Source organism: Chaetura pelagica, unplaced genomic scaffold (genome assembly GCF_000747805.2).
Source record: "Chaetura pelagica isolate M959 unplaced genomic scaffold, ChaPel_1.0 scaffold55, whole genome shotgun sequence".
NCBI classification, from domain to species: domain Eukaryota; kingdom Metazoa; phylum Chordata; class Aves; order Apodiformes; family Apodidae; genus Chaetura; species Chaetura pelagica.
Window position 1 is genome coordinate 5552655 of NW_009953571.1, and position 22411 is coordinate 5575065.

At 41.3% G+C, this 22411-nt stretch overlaps 1 protein-coding gene across 1 annotated transcript in view; it reads left to right on the top strand.

Moving 5' to 3' along the window:
* LOC104390477 (cytosolic phospholipase A2 beta-like) overlaps positions 1-22411 on the top strand; it is an 84975-nt gene that overhangs the window by 61448 nt on the left and 1116 nt on the right. The window contains 17 exon segments of the mRNA XM_009999615.1: positions 19-155; positions 885-1016; positions 2200-2258; positions 3987-4029; positions 5264-5327; positions 6471-6598; positions 6720-6830; positions 7626-7663; positions 8565-8700; positions 9684-9820; positions 10083-10305; positions 10884-11001; positions 13687-13824; positions 15016-15120; positions 15621-15806; positions 18710-18876; positions 19780-19966. Coding sequence (XP_009997917.1) covers positions 19-155; positions 885-1016; positions 2200-2258; positions 3987-4029; positions 5264-5327; positions 6471-6598; positions 6720-6830; positions 7626-7663; positions 8565-8700; positions 9684-9820; positions 10083-10305; positions 10884-11001; positions 13687-13824; positions 15016-15120; positions 15621-15806; positions 18710-18876; positions 19780-19966 — 2109 coding nt within the window.

Here is a 22411-nt window from a genome sequence, read left to right on the forward strand (position 1 = left end):
GTTTTTTCTCTGCTCCAGTGAGTGCATCAGACTGCTATGTGCGCTTGTGGCTGCCATCTGCTTCAAATGGGAAGCTTCAGACCAAAACCATCAAGAATTCTGACAACCCTGTCTGGAACGAAACCTTCTACTTTAGGATCCAGACAGAAGTTGAGGTAGTAAAATAATAAAAATGTCACCATATTGAATAGCTGGGAATCCTCCGTTGTCACCCTGTTGATCAACTGTGCTAAATAACTTGAAAAAAGACATGTGCAACAGAGTTTGCAACTGCCAGGTTAGCCCAAAACAGCAGACATAGGGGGTAGTGTTCCCCTCAACTAGTTGTAAACAGTGATGATAAAAATACCAACATCTGAGCTAGTCCAGACTCCCTTTGTTTTCACCTGAGAGAAATAAGTATTGCTGTAGCATCCTTCATCTGGGGTATTTTGGATGGTTAATTTAGAAAGAGCTTTCTCTCTACTGGTTGTAAGGGAAAGGTGGACAAGTTGCTGTGGAGTCGACAGCAAATTTAATCCTACCCTAAGCTGTGTAGTTAAGAGAACTTTGGGGATGGAGAAAGAATCATAGAAAGAAAAAAGAATCACAGAAAGTGAGTGTGTTCTTTGGGTGGGTTATCAGTGAGGTGCAGAGCAGTGACATCTTTTCTGTCTCAGGATAGTGGGAGCTCTCTGTTATGGGTAGTCTTCTTCTATTCCGTGGTAAATTTCCCAAGGTTGAGTTTAATGACTGTTCCACATTAACAAAGGAAAGCTCAGGTTTCTTTTTTCTTACCACTGTGCTTATCAATCAGCTGCAAAGTATAACCATTTTGTTTGTTTGTTTGTTTCTGTGTAATAGCAGCCCAATAAGAGTTCTTATTTATTTTATCCTACTACCAGAACATCTTAGAATTGGCAGTATGTGATGAAGATCCACTCACCAAAGATGACTTGCAGTTCACAGTCCTTTTTAATATTGCCAGAGTCAGACCCAGAGAGACACTCCGTGAGACTTTTGCTTTGAAATCAGAGGTAAGGACTGAAAATATACAGAGAGATCAGAGAGGCCTCATTGCCCACATTGGCTTCCATGTTAAGTGAGGTTTGCATCTGCATAAACAGATACCCATATATATTGGTAAAATGATCAGTATTTCATAAAAATGGATATAATTGTGCTGGATTTTTGTGTCTTTGTTAATCTCTTTTCACAGATTCAGAAAATGAAGCTGCCTCTCTCTCCGTGGGGGCAAAATATGTTAACAGCTAGCATTTGTAAATAGTAATTTTTATCTTTTATAACCAAACAAATAAATTCCTTAGCTTTGGCTTTATTCCACATTTTCCATGCTTAGAGGACATGTCCTTTTAAAGGGCAGCTTTATTAAAAAACGTAAAGACAGTCCACTCACCACTTGAATGAAATTATTCTTTCAGACTTCTTTTGATGTCCATGCTGGGTTTCCTTCTAGGTGATTCAGGTTTCTCTAGCCCATAGTAACAGGATGCCTGTTGTGCTAACATCTTTGTTATTCTGTTAAGAAGGACACAACAGAGAGTTGTCAAGGGAACAAAACTGGGGTAGGTTGTGACAACTCCTGGGCTTGCCTGAGCTGTGGCTGAGGTATTGCGGCATGCTCACTGCAGGAAGGAGACAGTCCTCCTCAAGAGCAGCTACCTCCCCAATGCTGAAAGCTGTTAATATGGATCTTTGTAATGATTCTGCAGGCTGGTGCCATGCACTTAGCCTCTGGGTGAGTCACTGGGAAAGACAATGATTCAATAACCACCTCAGCCCAGAGTACTCTTGCCTACTTCATCTCTGCTGGATTGAGTGTGAATATAATTTAACAGGCTTGTATATGGAGATGACACTGGCATTGGTCACATTTCTTGCTGGGCTTCAGTGCCTTTCCCTCCATGCACACCATTTTGCAGAAAGCTGTTACATTTCTGCTTAAGCAAGCTTTCCCTCTCTGACTGTATCTTTGGAAATATGTATAATTCTACATATCCCACAATGGGAGAATATTAATCTTCCCATGGCTGTGGTTTTCCATTGCAATCTCAGTTTTGGGAAGTGGTAGCATGCAGCTCATTTTGAGAACATTAGCAGAAGAGATGTCAGCCATGGAAGTGCTTTTTAAATGGGTCTATACTGCAAAATTCTTGCAGCCTCCAATAGTCTATATTTATTTTACCCTTTTCTTTTTAGAAAGAGACATGCATTAGGAAATGGGAAAGCTTGGAAGTGGAATTCTGTTTGGAAAGAATGTGAGTAAAATTCCAAAGCTGAAAGATCTGCCAGGGAGCAGTAACATCTTAGAGAAAGAAGAACTTCTTCCAGCCCTTCCTCCCAGCAGTGGGGCAAAATTACTGTTTCAAACTTTTTTATCTTAACTTTGGCAGCTAATTTTGCATTTCACTGTATTTCATACAAATCCTACCTTATGCTGAACATGTATATCCTGACTGTGGAGATGTAAATAGGCACGATGTGATGACTTGAACACAAGGTATGCGTTTAACTTAACAGAGGTGCTCTTCAAGTTAATATCAATCGAACAATGCCTAGAATACTGTGGTGTTTCTAAAAGACAAGAAAACTTGTTTTGTATTATTATCACAATATATACATAGAGTTATTTAGACAATATTAGAAAAGTCACCCATTAAGCAATAACAATCAACAAATAAAAAAATTAAGACCATCCCCCTCAAAGTTGTTATCTGGAGGAGAACAAATCCCATAAGGGAAACTTTATCTCTCTTACAAACTATCACTAGTTTGCTTGAAAAAAACCCCTAAACTAAACATTCTGGCATATTTCAGCTTAATGTTACAAATATCTACCTATCTATCTATCTATATATATGTAATCCAGTCAGAAGTGACTAACTGTGTGAGTAGAGGAAGGAACTGTAAATAAGCCTTCTTATTCTTAAAAATGGAAAAGCTGCAGAAGAAAATCACTGGTGTTCTTGGGTAGTTCCTCCCACAGTGAAAATCCATTTAATTTATCAATGAGAGATACCTTAAGAGATGGTATAAGCATCTCCTGTGAATGTGAAAGCAATCACAATCAGATATATAATAAGGACAGAATGAGATGCAGTGCTTGGAAGCTGAACTGAATAGATTCAGGTTAGAAATAAGAGGAACATCTTTCACCATTCAAGATATAAGGCATGTGACAGATTCTCCATACTTGGAAGTCAAACCTAGTTATTTACATTTAAATACATTCTACAGCTGAAATAGAAGTTTGAAGGCTGAAAGTGGTGCTTGGTAAAACACCCTGGGCTCTGCAGAAAGTCAAAGGTTACATAGTACACAACTGCAATTGTCCTTTCAGATGTATGTAGCACTTCTGAATGTGGGTAGTAGCATAGTGATGTGGGAGTATTGACCTTAATGAAAGATGCTGTTAGTAGACTCTACAGGTTACTCACAGTAATAAATAACTACATCTATTCAGTGACAGACCTAGGTCTTACGAAGTTAAATGTCTGAGACAGACTTTCTGTTACTTACCTCTGTGTTTTCTAGTCATACATATAGCACAGTGGGAGCTAATTCTTGTTTGCTATTCGTTTCTGATCAGTTGCAAATTATAATCTGGAACAGTCAGAAATTAATACCCTAATAAATGTTTGCAGTATATGTTAATAGTAGTCTTTGCTTTCCACAAGTCATGTGCTCATTTGCTAAATAGCAGGACTTGATTCCACATAGACCAGTATCTTTGTTCAGCTGTATTTTAGCACATAGTTTGAAGCATTGGTATTTTTATGGGCTCTCCTGCCTTTCTTCTGGTTTGGCTACTACATTTTGGTTCATGTGCTTAGCAGGTGATAATGTATTATGCCTTTTAGAGAACAATTTGTGATACTTACATAACTATATTTGATTTTAAGTAGGAAAGGTCATACAACTAGTATTTTTAAAAAATACCAGATACTTACACAGCTTTTGTTTGTCCTTTGATTTTGTATTTTCAGCCCTGGCTCTCCAGAGCGCCTCATTACCAATGATGTCTTAGTGGTAAGGTTCACATATGAATTTAGCTTGGAGTGACTTTTTCTTCATTTTTATTCTCTCCTCTTCCTCTCAGCCATCTGACATTTTATACAGAACAGAACCTACCATGATTAGTAAGAGCATGGTGTGCATTATAAAGGGATTCCCATTTGTTATGGCTTAACTGTTGCCCTCTCCATACAAAAATAGAAGCTGTGATTCTTGAAGTCCTCAGGTATTAGAGAAGTCAGTATTTTTCCCAGCTGTGGTTTGTTCATGTTTCACAATCCCATATTTGTTGGTGTTCAAGGTGGAAACTGCTTGTGTTTCATGTAATACAGTATGGCACTTGGCAGGAAAAACAAAGATTTATACAAAGGATGAGTCTATAGAAGGTAATAGCAACTGTTCACTGTGCTTAGTGACTGGAATGTTATCTAATGTACCAGCTTTTTTGGAAATGAATTTTTTAATAAGGAATAATTTTAGTCCTTGAAACATAGAGTCCTCTTTTGTTCTTAGTCAGTGTGTGGTACCTTACCTACCTCTTTGGGCTAGGCCAGCAGCTAAGGAGTCACAAAGTACTTCGTGCCAACCACTCCAAGCTTGCACATGATTTCCAGATGCTAGCCTTTAATACCCCTGAGGCAGAATAACACTTATTCTGTTCTTTCCCCCTCATTTTCTGTGTGAGGCATAATAGCTGTAATGATTGGCATGTGTTGTTCCTGAAATGGCTTGAAAAACTGTCCTGGCATGAGTTATTAAAGGTGAACTGGAATGACTCAGGTGGAGGACAGGGTAGAATAAATCCCATGTTCTCCCTACACCAGAATCAGCAAGGAGATGCCTTGAAGACTAATCACTGCCACAATACACAGAAAATCATCACTGGGTGTTTTCCCCCACGCTTCCTAAATAATTGTCAGATATATGTGTAGCTGGGTTTGGACAAACGTATGTTGTACAGTTACCTGATTTGGGGAGATCTTGAATGGGTATAACAACCTTTGGCAATTCACCACTGCATAGATAAGCTAGTTCTGAAACAGTGTAACTGGGCTACTGCCCTAGGATAATAAACTGTGAATTTATTCTTGTGCAGTTGGATTACTTCCAGCACTGAGACCAGATTAGTTGGCTCTATATTCTGTAATGGTTCTATATTCTATATAGTGGTTGTCTGCATGATGTTTCATTATTTGCTGCAGATGTGGCATTTGCTGTCTTTACACTTTTCCACTCCTATCTTTTTCAGTCCCGTGAGGTTTGCTGCTTGGAAGTGCAAGTGGACATTAATGAAAGCAGGAAATACTTGAAAGGTATGCTGATTTCTCTGTGAAGTGAGGACACAGACTCATACAAAGGATTGGGTTGGAAGAGACCATAAAGATCATCTAGTTCCAGTCTGCTGCCATGGGCAGGGACACCTCCCACTAGATCAGGTGCTCAAAGCCCCATCCAACTTGGCCTTGAACACCTCCAGGGAGGGAACAGTCACAAATTGCCTGGGCAACCTGTTCGAGTGTCTCACCACCCTCACACTAAAGAATTCTTCCTAATATCGAACCTACATCTCATCTCCCCTCTTCCAGCTTAAACCATTCCCCTCATCCTACCACCACATGTCCTGGTAAAAAGTCCCTCTCCAGCGTAGGCCCCTTCAGGCACTGGAAGGCTGCAAAAAAGTCTCCCTGGAGCCTCCTCTTCTCCAGGCTGAACAGCCCCAACTCTCTCAGCCTGTCTTCACAGGAGAGGTGCTCCAGCCCTTTGATCATCTTTGTGGCCCTTCTCTGGACTCACTTCAACAGCTCCCTGTCCTGATGTCCTTCAGAACTGGACACAGTACTCCAGGTGGAGTCTCATGAAAGCAGAGTAGAGGGGCAGAATCACCTCCCTTGACCTGCTGGCCTCTCTACTTTTGATGCAGCCCAGGATACAGTTTGCTTTCTGGGCTGCAAGTGCACATTGCTGACTCATGGAGCTTTTAATCAACAAACAGTCCCAAGCCCTTCTCGTCAGGGCTGTTCTCAATCCTTTCTCTGTCCAGCCTATAATTGTGCTTACCAAATCAACCCTGTCATAGCCATTCAGACCCAAATGGAGGCACTTTAGGATACAAAGACAACCAAGAATGTTCTGAAAATGACAAAGCATAATGCAGTGAAAAATCCCTGAACTGCCTGCAGTTGTAGTGCTGATCTCTGTGTCTTTTCCTTGAAGTTATCAAGTTTGAACACAGTAAACTTTGCTAGTGGAAGTATGAGGGAGTGCTGACTCTGCAAGCACTCCAGCCTATGGGGTAAAGACAAGAGTACCAGTTCCTGTGCTGTAGGAAACTTGCCAGCATGGCAGCTTACTGAGGAGTTGCCACAGAGAATGATTCCAGCAGAAGGTTTGCCAGCTTTGTTAGCCCTTTTGCCTGAACAGTTGCATTGTTCTTTAAACAAATTTGTTTTCATTAGAGGGTAAAAATCTGGTGCTTTCGGTGCCTGCATCTCATGAGGGAACACAGAGAACTACAGAGGACACGGATACTTTCTACTTCCATTGCGTGAAGGCTTGGGAGCCAGTTCTCAAGGTCCAGCTGCAGGTAATGGGCACCACCACTGTTCATACTGCCTGCTTATTTCCACTGTCACCAAACAGTGAAGAATTGAATTGTTTCTCTTTTGTAAATAAAAAAAACAAACATGTTTTTTGTTCTCTGGTAGAAAGTTACTGACAAGGAAGATGACAACAGCAATTTAAGTGACACCTTAACAGTACCACTGAGATATCTCCCTGTTGGACACAAAGTGAGAGTAACCCTCCCTGTAAGATATGTAAGTGCTTTGCCATTTATATAATCTTTTGGAGAGAAAAGTGGCACTCACAATTTAACACCATAACATTAAAATAATAATAATAAATTAAAAAAAAATATATATATTAGTAAGTCTGAGTGAGAATTTTGTGCAAATAGACATTTTCTGTGAAAAAATGTTTTCTTGGAGAGAAATATCAATTTTCTGTCAGTAAAATTCAAAACTGGGAATTAATACTGGCCAGTTTTAGATGCATTTAAGACCAAACTCTGCTGTCCTTACATAGTTAAAGGAGAAAATTCAATCCCCTTAGCAAGGCTTTGGGATGCCCAGCTCCTCTCTATGAATCCCAGGTGGTTACCTCAGTCTATGTATATACATTTTAGATGGCTGTGTGGCCTGATGAATCTGTTAACAACAGCCAGGCATCCTTCCCCAGATCTTGCAGCAAATGAAAGGCAAGAATAAGAGGAAAATAATTTCTCAGCAGACTTTCCCATAAAGAGAAGGGAAAATGAATGTCTGTTTTGCCACTAGTAATGCTCCACCCCTCTGTTGGGACTCTCTTTTGCCTCCAGTAGCTTTTTGGAAGGATGTGTTGACTTGTATTTCCTCCTCCTATTACTGTAATCCTCTAGAATAGGAAGGTGGGTTAGGATATTTGCTTTCCTTCTCTTTCCTACTATAGTTTTAAAAGAAAAATTGTATACAGGGTCATAGTGGTGTGGAGCATTCCAAGAGGCACTGAAAATCTGCGTTTCAAACCTCTTTTTTCCCATCATTCATGTTGCTGCTGTCATTTCTTGTTTACAGAATGTGCCATTGCAGTTGTACCTCCAACTAAATGATTGGTAAGAGGACTGTTTTTTGTTTTTTTTTTCTCTCTAAAGGTTTTATTGCTCTTTGAACTGTGAAATTTAGAACAGAGTATCATTTATTTAGGTACAAGGAATGCACAAGACTAGGGGCAAAATATAACAATAGTTAGGTCACCAGTAAAGAGTCACCACAACTGATCAAAGTTGAATGTCCTTGGGGCAGAAGAGTCACGCCAAGATGCAAACCAAAATAATTTATGAGATTTTAAAACAGTGAGGAACTTAGTCACTGCGTGTCCTTTGCGTCAAAAAGCCAAAGACTGCGACTGGAGGCTTCTTCAGAAGGGACACAGAAGGGGGAAGAAGGGAATTTGAAAGTAGCAAAACATCCAGAATGTATACATTATTCTAACCACATGGTTATTCTCAATAAAACAGATTTGTGGCTCTGGTGATATCAATAGAAAGAAGCACAGGCTAGGGAAGGTGAAATCTAAATTAATGATTCTGACAACAAGTAAACCAAAATTGTTTTAATATCTTTTTCATTGTACTGTTTCTGTATAAATCTGGGGTACAAATCCCCATGAAAGACCCTGTTAGGTTCAAGTCACCCTTCGCTCAGAAATTATATGAAGCAGAAATAGAAAGGATTCATCTTACAAAGCTACTGAAAGACACAAAGAAGCCTTTCTTTTTTCATATGAGCTATCCTTAGCTGGCAGTAGAACTTACACTGAAACATCAGAAAATAAGGAGACCACGTAGAAGCAAAACAGTTGATTTATTTGAAACTGGAAGCTGCATCTCTGTCTCTAAATCTGAATGGTGAATCATGGCTTTTAATGGTACTTAGTAGACTGCAGTTGCTGAAAATAGATCCATGTGCATTTTAAACTCCAGTCTCACGCCTCTGGATTTATTTGTGTTTCAGCACAGAAAAGCTGGATGTGCGCTTAGGGTATGATCTGTGTAGAGGAGAGCAAGAATTCTTGCAAAAAAGGAGGAGAGTGGTTGCCAGTGCCCTGAAAAGGGTTCTTCATCTGGAAAGAGATCTACATGGACATGAGGTCTGTGAGTTGGAATCCAAGCATGGGCAGTGGGTCTATTGAGTTAGGATTGGCACAACTCCCCCCCCAAATTTCTAGTAGTTCTGGTATGTTGATGACAAACCCATTGATTTGAATGGCAGCAGAACACAAGATTTTAGTGTGACATACCCCATACTTATCTAAAATTTCAGCTCAGCTATTTATGCCCCCATTCTTTTCAATGGGTCAAATTCCCAAGGACATAATATACCACTCTTCAAAGCCAGACTTTCCTGCTGTGTGATGCAGTGTGTCAGCAAGATGTGAGGCATTGGTACGACGTGTTAAACACAGCCTAGCCACACAACCCAAATAAGTAGAAGAGTAGTATTTGAAATTGGCATGGATATTTATTAAATCATTGTAATATCCCTTCTCTAGACTTACATTTTTATTTTTTTTTTTTTCATTTTTAGAGCACTTTTCACAAAAAATCAAAATACTTTAGGGTGGAGAAAGAACCATTTATAATAAACTCCAGCTGAAGTATGTTTTGTTGCCAAGATCGAGGCTGGATATTTAAGTGAACACTGATTTTCTTGTGGGAATAATATTTCTTGAATGGATGCTGTCCAAAGACTCCTTTTGTTTGCTTAATATATTTTTTTCTGAACTCTGTTCAGGACTTCCTTGAATCCATTCTTAATTACATTTATTTTTGTTGTTTGTAATAATATCAGTGTTTGTTATTAATAATTGCAATTCCAATTATAAAGAACAAGGGGAGGAAAGAAGATTAAAATCATTGCATATTGAAACTCATCCAAGCTTTGGTGTTAAGGCAACCTACTGAGTATCTGGAGATGAATTTAAAGAAGGTACTGGTAAAGACTGCCTGAATGTTGATTTAACTTCTTTGCCCTCTGAGAAAGTCTGCTGGGGAAATTCTAGGAGCTGATATTAGACTTTTTGAAGTAGGCAAGTGAGTCACTTTTTAAAGATAACGCTGATGTTTTGAACAGGTCCCAGTAATAGCTGTTATGGCAACAGGCGGAGGTCTCAGAGCAATGTCAGCTATGTTTGGCCACCTCTCTGCTCTTCAGAAGCTAAATCTGTTGGACTCTGTTACCTACGTTACCGGAGCTTCTGGCTCAACTTGGTGCGTATAGAAAGGGAGATTTGTATTTGGAATGACTGCGACACTACATTTCCACACAGGGAGAGACATGCATCTCCTTCAAAGGCTTAAAATGTTAATAAGTGAATGTAATTCCCTGGTAAAGCTATTACTGTTGGTTCTTGATCATAACTTCAGTCTGACTTGCTGTTTCTTTTCTTTGATGACATTGGCTGGGTACTTACAGTAATTTTCCTAAAACATCCAAATAAATAGATGGTTTTCTCACATTTCTGTTCTTTAGGACCCTAGCAGACCTGTATGAACACGCTGACTGGTCACAGAAGAGTCTGGAGGGGCCACTTAAGGCAGTAAAAGAACAAGTGACAAAATGCAAGCTCAACCTTATGTCTGTAGAACATCTGAAGTATTATCATAAGGAGCTTGCTGAAAGGGCAAAAGCAGGACACGTCTTATCTTTTACAACTCTGTGGTCACTCGTTCAGGAAATGTTCTTACATGAAGAGGTATGTACATGGTCCTGACACACATTCAGGAAACAGCCACTCATTTTCACTAGAGCTTTACTCTTTGATGGCATGACGTCATGTGTGGAACAAATCCAAACTGACTGAGTATCCCCAAGTGATTTGTAAACAGTGACTGAGAATCTTACAGCCAGGAATTTCCTGAATAGCTAATGATTTGAATGTGCCTCTGTGCAAGGGTGCCCAACACTCTAGCTGCTTCAGTAGGCAAACTTTCAGAAAGAACTGAGCAATCTGCCCTGAAAGCTCAGGTCTTTTAAAATATGTTTCTAGTTGGGCACTTAAGAATTAGACTAATCTGTCCTCATGTGAACATTAGTCTCAACCTTAGTAAGGATCTGTGGGATGCAGGCAAGCAAAGCATTTAGGTATTAATGAAGAGGTTACTGGGTGTCAAAAAGGCAATCTGAAAGAAAAGGAAGAGGTCTTTTATGAAAATGTGACTCACAGATTCCTCCAGGTTGTAAAACACCTGTAGTCTCTCTGTACTCAGGTAGATTATGTCAGTGTCATCTTCCAGCTGTTTACTGTGATTTTTTTAAAATTTCTTTGATTAGCCAAGAAAGTACAAACTCACAGACCAGCGCAAGGCATTGGAACATGGACAAAATCCGTTGCCTTTCTATGCAGTTCTCAATGTGAAAGAGGAAAAGTTCAGTACTTTCAAATTTAGAGGTAAGTAATCCTAGAGTTTCTTCTGACTTTGAGTAGGGACTAAAGATAATTTGGAGGGAGGGTACTTGTGTGTAGAGATTAAAGGGGGAATACATCTACTACTTGCCCTCACTCAGTATTTATCTTTTAATAAAATGTTAGTCTCTTTTGTGAACTGTTGGGTGTTGATTAGAAAGAGCAGATCTACTGGGTAATGTCCTCAGGCATGAACTGAGCATTTCTGAAGATCTGGGCTGAAGTTCTAGTTTTGCCACAGGCACTGAGAGTGAGTGTGGGAAAAACTGATCTTTTTCTGCCTCGGTTCCACACCTATAAAATGGCTTTGATGGCTCTTTAGTTCAGAGAGGTGCTTTGAAATGTAATTGTCACTTCCCTAAAAACTGAGGGCATGAAAATGGAGTAGGGTATGATTGCTGTGACAGGTGTGATATAATACCCTTTAAATAGACACAAGCTACACTCAAAAAGGTATTAAAATGAGCAGATACTGAAAAGAAAAACAGTTAGTACTTAGATCTGTTAAAATTTATGGCTTTTGTGCTACTGCAAGAAGTGTACAGGGCAGCTTGAATCAAGAAACTTCACAGCCATACCCTCACTGTGACATTTTCTAGTTCAGAGCTGATGTATCTCCAGGCTGCTTTTTTTGTATCATGTAGGCTGACAGATTTGGATTAGCAGAAGTTTCAGGCCAGTCATTCCTTGCAGGTTGGATTGCACTTGCTTGTTGCACATTTGATGCTCTTGATATAGAGAAGCAAGTGGGATCCCAGAATTTCTATATAAAAACGTACATCTAAGCTTTGGAAGCTAATGCTAGACTCTTTCTGAGTTGAAAAAGCTAGTTCATAGAATTGTATCACAGAATCATAGAATGGTTTGGGCTGGAATGGACCTAAAAGATAATCTAATTCCAACCCCCCCCTGCATGGGCAGGGACAACTCCCACAAGGCCAGATTGCTCAAAGCCCTGTCCAGCCTGGCCTTGAACATCTCCAGGGATGGGGCATCCACAACCTCTCTGGGCAACCTATTCCAGTGCCTCACCACCCTCGCTTGGCTTCTTGGACAGCTCATTGTATTCTTCCCAGTCTACCTGTCCCTGCTCACACCCTCTGAAGACTTTATTTTTTTTATCTTAAGAATGTCCAGGAGGTCTTTGTTCATCCATGCAGGTCTCCTGGCATTCTTGCCTGCCTTCCTCTTTCTTGGGATGCATTGCTTCTGAGCTCAGAGGAGGTAATCTTTGAATATTGATCAGCTTTCTTGGGCTCCTCTCCTGTCCAGGATTTTATCCCATGATACCCTGCCAAGCAGATACCTGAAGAGGTTGGAATCTGCTGTCCTGAAGTCCAGGGTAGCAAGCTTGCTGCAAACCCTCCTTGTTGCCCTATGGATCCTGAAGTCCACCATTGCATAGTCACTGCAGCCAAGGCTGCCCTTGAGTTTCACATTGTCCACTAGGCTATCCTTGTCGGTGGAAACGAGGTCCAGCATAACACCTTTTCTCGTTGCCTCCTCTGCCACTTGGAAAAGGAAGTTCTCACCAATGCATTCCAGGAACTTCCTGGATTGCTGATGCCTTGCTGTGTTGTCCCTCTAGCAGATGTCAGAGTGATTAAAATCCCCCATGAGGATCATGTCCTGTGAATGGGAAGCTGTAGCTATCAGCCTGTAGAGGGCTTCATCTGCTTGGTCAGTCTGGTCAGGTGGCCTATAGCAGAGTCTCACTGTGGTATCACCAGCCCCTGCCTTCCCTTTAACCCTGACCAGTTAGCTCTTTGTCAGCTACTCACCCATCCCCAGATGGAGCTCCAAGGGCTCCAGCTGACTGTTGATGTAGACAGAGGGTGACACCCTCTCCTCTTCTCCCCTGCCTGTCCCTCCTAAAGGGCTTATACCCACCCATTCCCATGCTCCAGTCACAGGGAGTCATGCCACCATGTCTCAGTGATGCCAATAACATCCCAGCCCTGCAGGCCTGCACACATTTGCAGCTCTTCCTTCTTATTTCCCACGCTGTGTGCATTTGCATAGAGGCATTTAAGTTGGGCTCCCACTGAAGCTGCCTCACTGCCTGGGATTCCATTATCCTTTGTTTCAGTTTTTCTCCTGCGGGCCTGTGATCCTTCTTCAGGCCCAGGGCATCTCTTACTCAAATTGGCTTCCACGGAGTGGCAGTGGAATGGATTGAGGATTCCTTCCCCTGGCAGCTCTAGTTTAAAGCCCTCCTTACCAGATTGGCAAGCCCATTTCCCTGAAAGATGAACCCCATCTGTCCCTAGGAAACCAGTTTCCCAAAGCAAGTGCTAAGGTCTAGGAAGCCAAAGCCTCGGCACCATTCCTGTAACCATTTATTGACTTTCCCAGTGCAATTTGCCCTTTCAAGCCCATTCTCTTTGACTGGGAGGATAGCTGAAAAGACTATCTGTGCTCCTGAGTCCATTACTGCTGCTCCCAGGGCTCTGTAATCCTTCTTCATGGTCTTAGTTAATTTTGTATGCAAATAATCTCTAAGTTTGTATGGAACTAGACGGTGTAGTTTACAATACAAAGTGACTGACAGCACAGAGCTACTGAGGCAAGCGAGATCCATGAAGCTTGTGGATAGTTTTATCCACAGGGGAGGGTTTTGTTTTCTTATTTGTATTCCAGTAAACCTATTGTGTGTCAATTCTTTTGCAGAGTGGGCAGAGTTCTCTCCTTATGAGGTGGCTGTACCAAAATATGGAGCCTCCATTCCTTCAGAATATTTTGACAGCGAGTTCTTTATGGGAAGGAGAGTGAAGAAGCTGCCAGAATCTCGGATCTGCTATCTGGAAGGTGACCTAGCAGTGCATGATAATTAGTCACAACATGGTAGAAAGCATGGCACTATCTAGCCACTGGTCTGTGTACAACCCTCCATGCCAGCTTATCTGCTCTAGGTCTTGAATCAAAGGGGTTTTTACCCCTTTTGTACACTTCTGCTCCTTGTAAAGCTTCTCTCCTCCTGTCCTCCATTTCAACCTGGGCAGATATGGGAGAGTTGCAGCATTATTCCCCTTCCCGTTTTCTGAACCAAACAAGATAGAGGAGAAGACAAGTTGAGGAAATAATAAGCCTTTTTCCCCTGGGCAGTCATCAGCTCTTCAATTAAATCAACTACATTTCTAAGCAATGCATTGCCATTGGATTGGCAGGAGCTGAAAATAAAACATAACTAATGTAGAACAACCCACGAAGGAGAGAAACATCTGAGCTTTGTGGGTTGAAAACAGTGTCAATAATCTTCCCTGCCCATAAGGACAAAGGAAGCCCTTTTAACCTCCAGCAACTGCTTAGAGTGGTTGTTCTGTCTCTAAATGTGAAGAAAAGGGGAAGAGCAGCTAGTCAGAGGAGTCCATCTGCCCCACATACATTTAAAATCCTTGTCAGAATTTCAGCTTTTGATACCTAAACCAAGAATCCAATAGAGACAAAAAAAATTGTATTTCTTTCAAGTCTGCTAGAGATTGAGTTTGTTCCTCATGTGAGTACCTGGCATGTTGCTTATGACAAAGGGTAATGCTTTTTCATTTCCAAGAACACATGGAGCCCATTCTAGTTTGATCCTGGGCCAGTTGAACTCCAAAGAAACAAAACATGCCTGAAAGGAAAACATGAGTCTTGGATCAAGTTAAAGAAAAAAATGGTTTAAAGAAGGGCTTGATGCTTACATGGCTTCACCACACTTCCAAGACCTGCTTTCTTTCACATGTACAGTAAGCACTCTAAAACATCATTTGGGTGGCTGATACCTCTCATTTTGTTACTCTGTACTACACAGTGAATGGCCTGAGTGTAGTTACTTCTTGAGAATAAGCAACTGAAGTGCTGACACCGTTATGTCTGCACTCTGTGAGACCTATTGCTTATGCTGTGTCGTGACAGGGTCAGTTCATATGGGCCAATAATATTTACCAAGGATATTTGTAATATTCTGTCGCTAACCTGTTGTGGTGTAGTACTTTTCCCCTGTGGTTTGACTTGCAGGTCTTTGGACAAACATCTTTACTAGGAATTTGCTGGATGGCTTGTACTGGTCCTCAAATTCAAATGAATTCTGGGATCGATGGGCCAAAGATATGGTAGATATGGGTAAGAGTTTAAAAAAAATTATTTTTTTTTTTTACCAGACAGTGCTTCATATTCAGGAATGGATTAAGAAATACATGCTTATGCTACTGTTTGTGAATAATCTCTCACATTCTCTCCCTAAATTGCTGCATGTTGTGTTGCCTCTCTGTGGATCTTCCAGCATGATTTTCATGTGTATCAGGATTTTTTTGTCTTTATTTTTTTTCTTTCTTTTTACCCCAGAGGCATGATTCATGCTAATTAGAAATGTTTTTCTTTTAAAATTTGCTCATAGTCTGCTAAGTGACTCCTCCCATGACTGCATATGAGAAGGGTGGCTTTACTTGTAGATATAAAGCCAGTGTGTTATTGGAAAGGGTAGAAGACAAAAGCTGTGTTTTTAAAAAACAAAATAAAACATCTCTTTCTTTTAATGGGATTGGTTGTTTGTGTATGTATTCAAGCTGACTGCAAGAAACAGGGAGGCAGAACAGATTGCTGATGTTTTTTTTCTCTTTCAGAAAAACAGTCCCCTGAGGATGATGTCCCTATCATTGAGCCTCCATCCTCTTTGTCAGGGAAGTTGTATGAAATGTTTCAGGACATTATGACCAAGCGTCCACTACTGGCAAAGTCTCATAACTTCCTGAGAGGCTTAGAATTTCATAAGGATTATATTCATCAGAAAAAATTTATTGAATGGAAAGGTAACTGCAACAAAGAGTTAGCTGCGGTGTGCAGGTAACATCTCAGATTTTTTTTTTAGACTTTGGAAATCTCACATTTAGAGATACTTTCTCAGGGTCTGGAAATCTGCTGAGATGGATCTGTACTTCTGATGTTTGTTTCTTTAAAAATTAACTATCCATGGGCCACTCTTGCCTCCTGAATATCTGTAATTTGGGTCAAAGCATGCTTTTCTACAGGAAGTTTGTCACTGTGCAGTCAAAAGATTCAGAAACAGTAGGATCTTTAGAGGTCAAGATGCAAAGGTAACACTAGAAGCATAAAATAGCAGGCTATTGTGTGGATCAGATGAAGGAAAGGATGGGCTGCAAGCATGTGGTGGCCCCTATGGGTGATATTTCTGTCTGATGATTTATCCATCCAGAGACCTCTCCTTAACCCTTCAGAAACAGAAATGCCAAGATCTAGCAACAGAAAGTTAAAGCCACATAGGTTTAGACTGCATATATTAAACCAACAGAATATTGGAATGTAGGCTTGATGTATATAAAATGAACAGTGATTTTCTATGGCCTGTGTTCTGCAGGCAGGCAAAAGAAACAGTATTAGTAATTTTACCTCAAAATCTATGGAACAACCTGTGAAATGATAGCAAGGTGATGGAGCTGAGGTTTTGTGCATCACAAACCTTCCTGAAATCCCAGTACCCTCCTTAATTCCATGAGAGGTAGCACTGTGGGAGGATGCCATGTTATTAAGGTTAATCTCACTTTAGCAAAAGCATGTGTGCTCTGCTTCCTCTGAGTCCTTCTCCTTGGCAACTTGTGTTTTCTCTCCACTGCTTCATGCAAGTTACAACACTTTTGTGCCTGGTTGCCATTGCTACACAGTTTGCGTGCAATAGATGGTGGAGTTTTTTATGGATTAAGGCACAGCCCACAATGTGCTAAGTGCTTTCAAAATGTTCAGTAAACAAGAAGTCTGTGCCCTACAAGAGTCTGCTCTAAGAAAACAAGGAAGAGAAAGAGAAAACAAGTAATGTAAGAGAGGTGGGTGAGAGTAGGAGTAAGCAAATAGCTTAAGAAGGTGGATGAAGCATAAAACTGTTAGTAAATGTTTTAAAACTCTGATTTTCCTTATGTTAGCGGACTAGCAGTTTTGTAAAATGGGTACAAGCAAATTACAAGGAGAAGATGAAGGAAGAGAGCAAAGGGACACTAAAGTCTACCTCAGGGTAAATATTCTACAGATAAAATAAGTGGGAAGCATGAAGTCCAGAGCGGGAAAAATTAGCAGATTTTTATCCTTTTTTTGGTGCCTGCACGAGACCAAGCTAAAACCAGGTATGGATCCATCTCTAGGAGCAAGGGGAGGTACCAGCTCTGTGAGCACAAACGAAAGTCTCACATAGGTGCAGTCTCCTGGATCTAGCTGTGTTTGGAAGGCTTCCCTGCAGCTCAGATTATCTGACACATTAAAAAAAGACTTTAAAAGCCACGTGAAAAGTCTGATTTTCATGGCGAGAAATTTGAGGATGCATAACCTGGAATTAGTGTAATGCATTTACAGTAGGGTTCATGCTTTCAAGGATGCATCCGGCCTCCCGGGGCAGGACTTCTTCAAGTCCCTTTTTGAGTGTGGGATGGAAGAAGACAGTCTCCCAAGGAAATGCCTACTTCTAATTCATATATCCAGCTATGGATAAAAGCTGCACAGCCCCATCTCTGTGATAAGAAAATGGGGGTAATAGAATTTCAAGTAAAAGTATTCACCAGACCAAATAAAACTAAAACGTATGCTGTTCCTTCTGTGAGGGAGTGCAAGCAAATGTCTCTCATTACAGCAGAATCTGTGAATTCCCAGCAGCTATGAATACTAAAATAAGCAAATAATTTTGTAAAGACCTGACAGGGAGGGAATGGAAAAAATAGGAGTTATTGCTTCAAGCTGCTGTCAAACATTCCAGGCTATGGAACAAGCTAGAGTTGTTCTGCACTGTTTAAATCAACACTACAGAATGAGGCCAAAGAGGCAGAGAGATTGAAAGAAGTGAAATGCTGGAACTTACCTGCAATATTTCTGTGATCAACAGTTTCTTAAAATACCAAAGCAAAAATTATTTAAGGCTCAAGGGATCTGCTTTGGGCTTTGCTACCTCATTTTGTGAACTTGAGGAACTCTCTTAAAACACTATTTTGAAATTTAAAGCCACGGCAAAATCTTTCTTATTCCATGGGACTAAAAATGGAACCTTGCTAGCAGAGAACTATGAATCTAGCTGTCAGAAATTGGCTTTAGATCTCAACTTGCCAGTTGGTAGAATCTCCTTCTGGCTCCTTCAGGCAATGTTTTAGGCTGTTGGTAGGGAATGTGGTATTTTTTTGCAGCATGGCTGAGATAATTTATATGAGAGATGATTAGAAGTAGGTGGAAGTCAGATTTTTCACCCTAGGAGGGGAGTCTAATCCTGAAAATGCAAAAGCAAAAAAGAGCAATGCAAAACTGCAGTGTTGTACTCAGTTTATTAGATTTCTTGCTACACTGTGAAACATTTTTGTTGTTTGCATTTTCCCCAGTTCTTACGGGAAAGAATAATCAGCTAAAATCTATGTTCTGTGAAAAAACAATCCTCAGAGCAGCTGTGAAGCCAGTGGAGTCTGTTTCTCCCCTGTCCTCTGCCTGGCTGCCTCACATCCCATCTTTGTGAGTGTGCTGGGGGGAGTGTGCTAACAAGCCAGATGTGCTCAGATGTGCAGTTTGGAGGGTGTGCTCCTGAGGCCACGTTTGTGGGCTCACATTATGGAGGGGGGTGAGCCTCATCTTGAGGGTAACCAAGGGGCTGCCCTTAACATGTAGAACAGATAGAATTGCTGACTGCCTTTCCTTCTAATGCATCACTAACTATATTAAAAATGTTTTTCAGACACTGTGCTGGATGGTTTCCCTAACAATCTGACACCGCTGCAGAAATATCTTTGCCTGATAGATGTTGGCTATTTCATCAACACCAGTGGTGCAGCACTTTTCAAGCCAGAGAGGAATGTAGATGTCATTATCTCACTTGATTATGGTTTGGGTGATGTGTTCAAGGTGAGGTTAACACGATCTACTCCTTGCAGTCCTGTTAAAACTCTTCTTGTGAAGCTGTGATGTTTAGCAGTCAATTTCGTATCTGATGCTCAGATCACACAATGACCAGTTGCTTCAAAAATTACTAATTGGTAAAGGCATGGAAATGGTCCTCACATTAGAAAGGCTGGCTTCTGTGGTGAGTAATGAAGTTCATTGATGTTCTTACGGAGAGGACTGGATGAGGCTTGATCACTGTAGGTTGTATTGTTGGTACCATACTTACATAGTTATACATGCTTATATAGTTATACATGTATCTTTCAGGGCTTCTGTGGGTCCATCCAGGTGGTCAGGAGAGTTATTCCCCTGCCTTTTTTTTGTTTTTTTTTGTGAGGAGGGATGGGGATCTACCAACAGGACAGAGTATGCAGATGCTTGTGTTATTTACTCTTACAAGTAAGCACCTCTGTCCATGTCTTGATCATATACTCAAGAGGAAACTCATCACCATGTCTTGGAGAAGGAAAGACACTTTCCCCAGGACCAGAACTATATAAATTATTAGGCTTTTTCTCTGGAGTAGATTGCAACATACACTTCCTCAGCCTCTCAGGGAATTGCAGTAACAGTTGGTTGCTGGAGACATGACCTTGATCTCTCCTGCTCTATCCTCATGACAAACCCAAGGCGTGCCTTTTGGTTATTCCCTCTAGCTGTAAAAAAATTAGAGAGTGGTAAGAAACAAATTCTGACTTGTAGTGGCAGAAAATAGGTTTATTCTAAGGCTACTTTGGACCACACAGTGATTGCAAAGTGATTCTAGGGACTGAATGAAGTTCCCACAGTATTTCTGCAATACCTCAGTAAACCTGATTCTTGTCATAGTGTTGGCTTTAAGGCAGTGACATTCTGTGTCCACAGCAATTACAGATGACATACAAATATTGCAAGATACAAAAAATCCCATTCCCCAAAGTGGAGTTAACTAAAGAAGATGAGAAGAACCCAAAAGAATGTTACGTGTTTTCGGATGCAGAGGACCCCAGAGCACCCATAATAATCCATTTCCCCCTGGTCAATGACACCTTTAAGGAATTCAAGGAGCCTGGTAAGTTCAGTCAAAAATCCTATACTTTTTAGTTGAGTTTGGGCTATTTGTCTTTCCTCAGCAGTGACTTATTTGTCGTTTGTAGCAATAATTTTAAGCAAGGGCACAGCCCCTCTGTGAGTGAGACCACCCTACCTCCTACCATCATAGCCATACAAGTACATTTGCCTGTTCTATTGGATGGTGAAGGAGGATGCCCAGTTATCTGTAAGGCCAGGTTTAAGTTACTGCGTTCATTTCAGAGCACATGAGTTTCCATCATGGCAGAGGTGTTAACTATTTTCCTGTTAAGCTAGCCCTGTTAACCTTCTCACTAAAACCGGGATTATGTTCCCTGGATAGAGAGTGAACTGCCTCTCTCCTCAAGTAACCAATGATGTGACAGAAGTAGCTGAGGCAGGTCCAAGTCTCTGCTCCACATACTGCTCAAGAGACAGGTGAGCAAACCACAGCAGACTCAGTGATGTTGAGTAAGACACAGGACAGAACAAGGCTTTAAGGCACAACTCACACTGCAAGGCTTACTGGAGAGGGCAGCACGTGCAATGGTAAGATACTGGGGGAAAGACAGGGCCAGAATTCCTCCTTGATCTAGAAGAGACCAAGAACATGTGCCAACTGCTTCCTCCCTCACTTCCCCCTGTCAGTTTAAGACCTAGCAGTGAGCAAGCAGGCTGGGCACTGGTTCCTTCTCCCATACTCTTATGCCTTTGTACCAGCCACCATCTAGATGGAGAGAATTAGCAAGCCTCTTCAGCAATAATCATCATGATGTTTGTGACCCAAGAGCCAGACCAGAAGAAACAGGCATGTGGCTGCTAATAGCTGGGTCGAGTAATTCTGTTGTGAACATGTTCAGAAAACAAAATAGGAGGTGGAGTTGATGCAATGTTTAGTTGGCATAAGGGTAAGAAGCATAGAAGTTACTGATTGTCCTACCTTGGCTGAGTCATTATATGGTGTTGGTAGAAGCATCTTGGGAGAAGAAGGTAACTTTCTTTGATAAAAGCCAGTGAATTAGAAGGAGCTGCCAGAAAAACTGTTAGTCTGTGGTGTACATGGGGGAGACTGTATGACTTACCAAGAAAGGCCCTGTCTTGTAATTGTTAAACAGCTTTGCACATGTTTGGCAGCCCTGTGCACATGATTAACAGACAGCAAGACCCTATGTTTCCCAGGAAACACAGCTCGTATCCTTCCTCCCTGTCTCTTCAGCAGCAGACATGGCTTTGCTGTGGGGACATAGGGAATTGGGTTGGCTCTGTATGATGGCCCAGCAAGCCTTGGACAGTGGGATCTGCCCTCAGGTGCTGTCTTTGAATGCAGGCATGAAACAACAAATGCCAAGTTCAAAAAAGAGAGCCTCAATATAGACTGTGTCTTCCCAACACCTTGTGGGATAGTCTCAAAAAATCAGAGAGTTGGTATTTTGCTGGCACTTCTGTTGTCTGAATCCCTTAACCTCAGCCTCTCCTCTGTGCTGGAGATCTTGCAGCAATGAACCCTGAAGAGTCTTACACACACTACCTTTTGAGTTATCAGGCCACGGGGAACTTCTCTCCCTTGCTACTGTTCGGCACAGCAGACAGAGCTTTCACTCTCCTTTCAACTTTACCCAAAATTATGTTGTGGTTCTAGCAAAATGGATTTCTCTGAGGCAATATTTGGGGAGTGTTCTGAACAGCAGCAAAACAGTTTTAAGTAAAGCTCCTTTTCTGCTATGATCTTCACTATGCTCAGAGAATATGTGCACTAAGAGAGACACCAACAAAATCATGTTTGGAAACTCTACAGATGAAGAGAGGAGGTACCCAGTAGAGGGGACTGGGCATGTTAGGTGGAGACTAGAGCTGGTCCAAACTGCAATGTGCAGTGAGATGAAGCCACTGAACAGCGGCTGGCAGGTAAAACAGGTGGGTGTTTTAGAGTCTTTCTGAATGAAAGATGGGATTATGCAGAACAAAGCAGCTGCAGCAGTTTCTCAGCCCTCCAGGCCCAAATTAATGAGGTGTGATGCTCACCTGCATGTCTCCAAGCAGCTGGTGATTCATCAGTCAATCTGACAGCCAGCAACTGATGTGGGTGGTTGGAGGAGGAGGGTCCTTGGCAACCAGCTTGTGTGGATTTCACGTTTAACAGTAGAGCTTTTAATTTCAAGATGGCTGAGAGACACCTTATGGAATGTGGGTATTTATTTTTCTCTGATTTTGACTATTTAAGTTCTAGAAAAGAGAGAGAATCAGCTTGGAAAGTGTCCATTTACAATACAACTGTAGACTCTGACCTGAGACAGATGCAGCTGTATCTGAATGTGGATAGCACAAATAATATTGCTCTCTGAGTATTGGGAGGCTCACTGAAGAAAAACTTGGACATTTTTAATACAGCCATTCTAGTGACAGCCCATGTGCAGCACCTGGAGATCACCCTGCCCAGAAACCACTA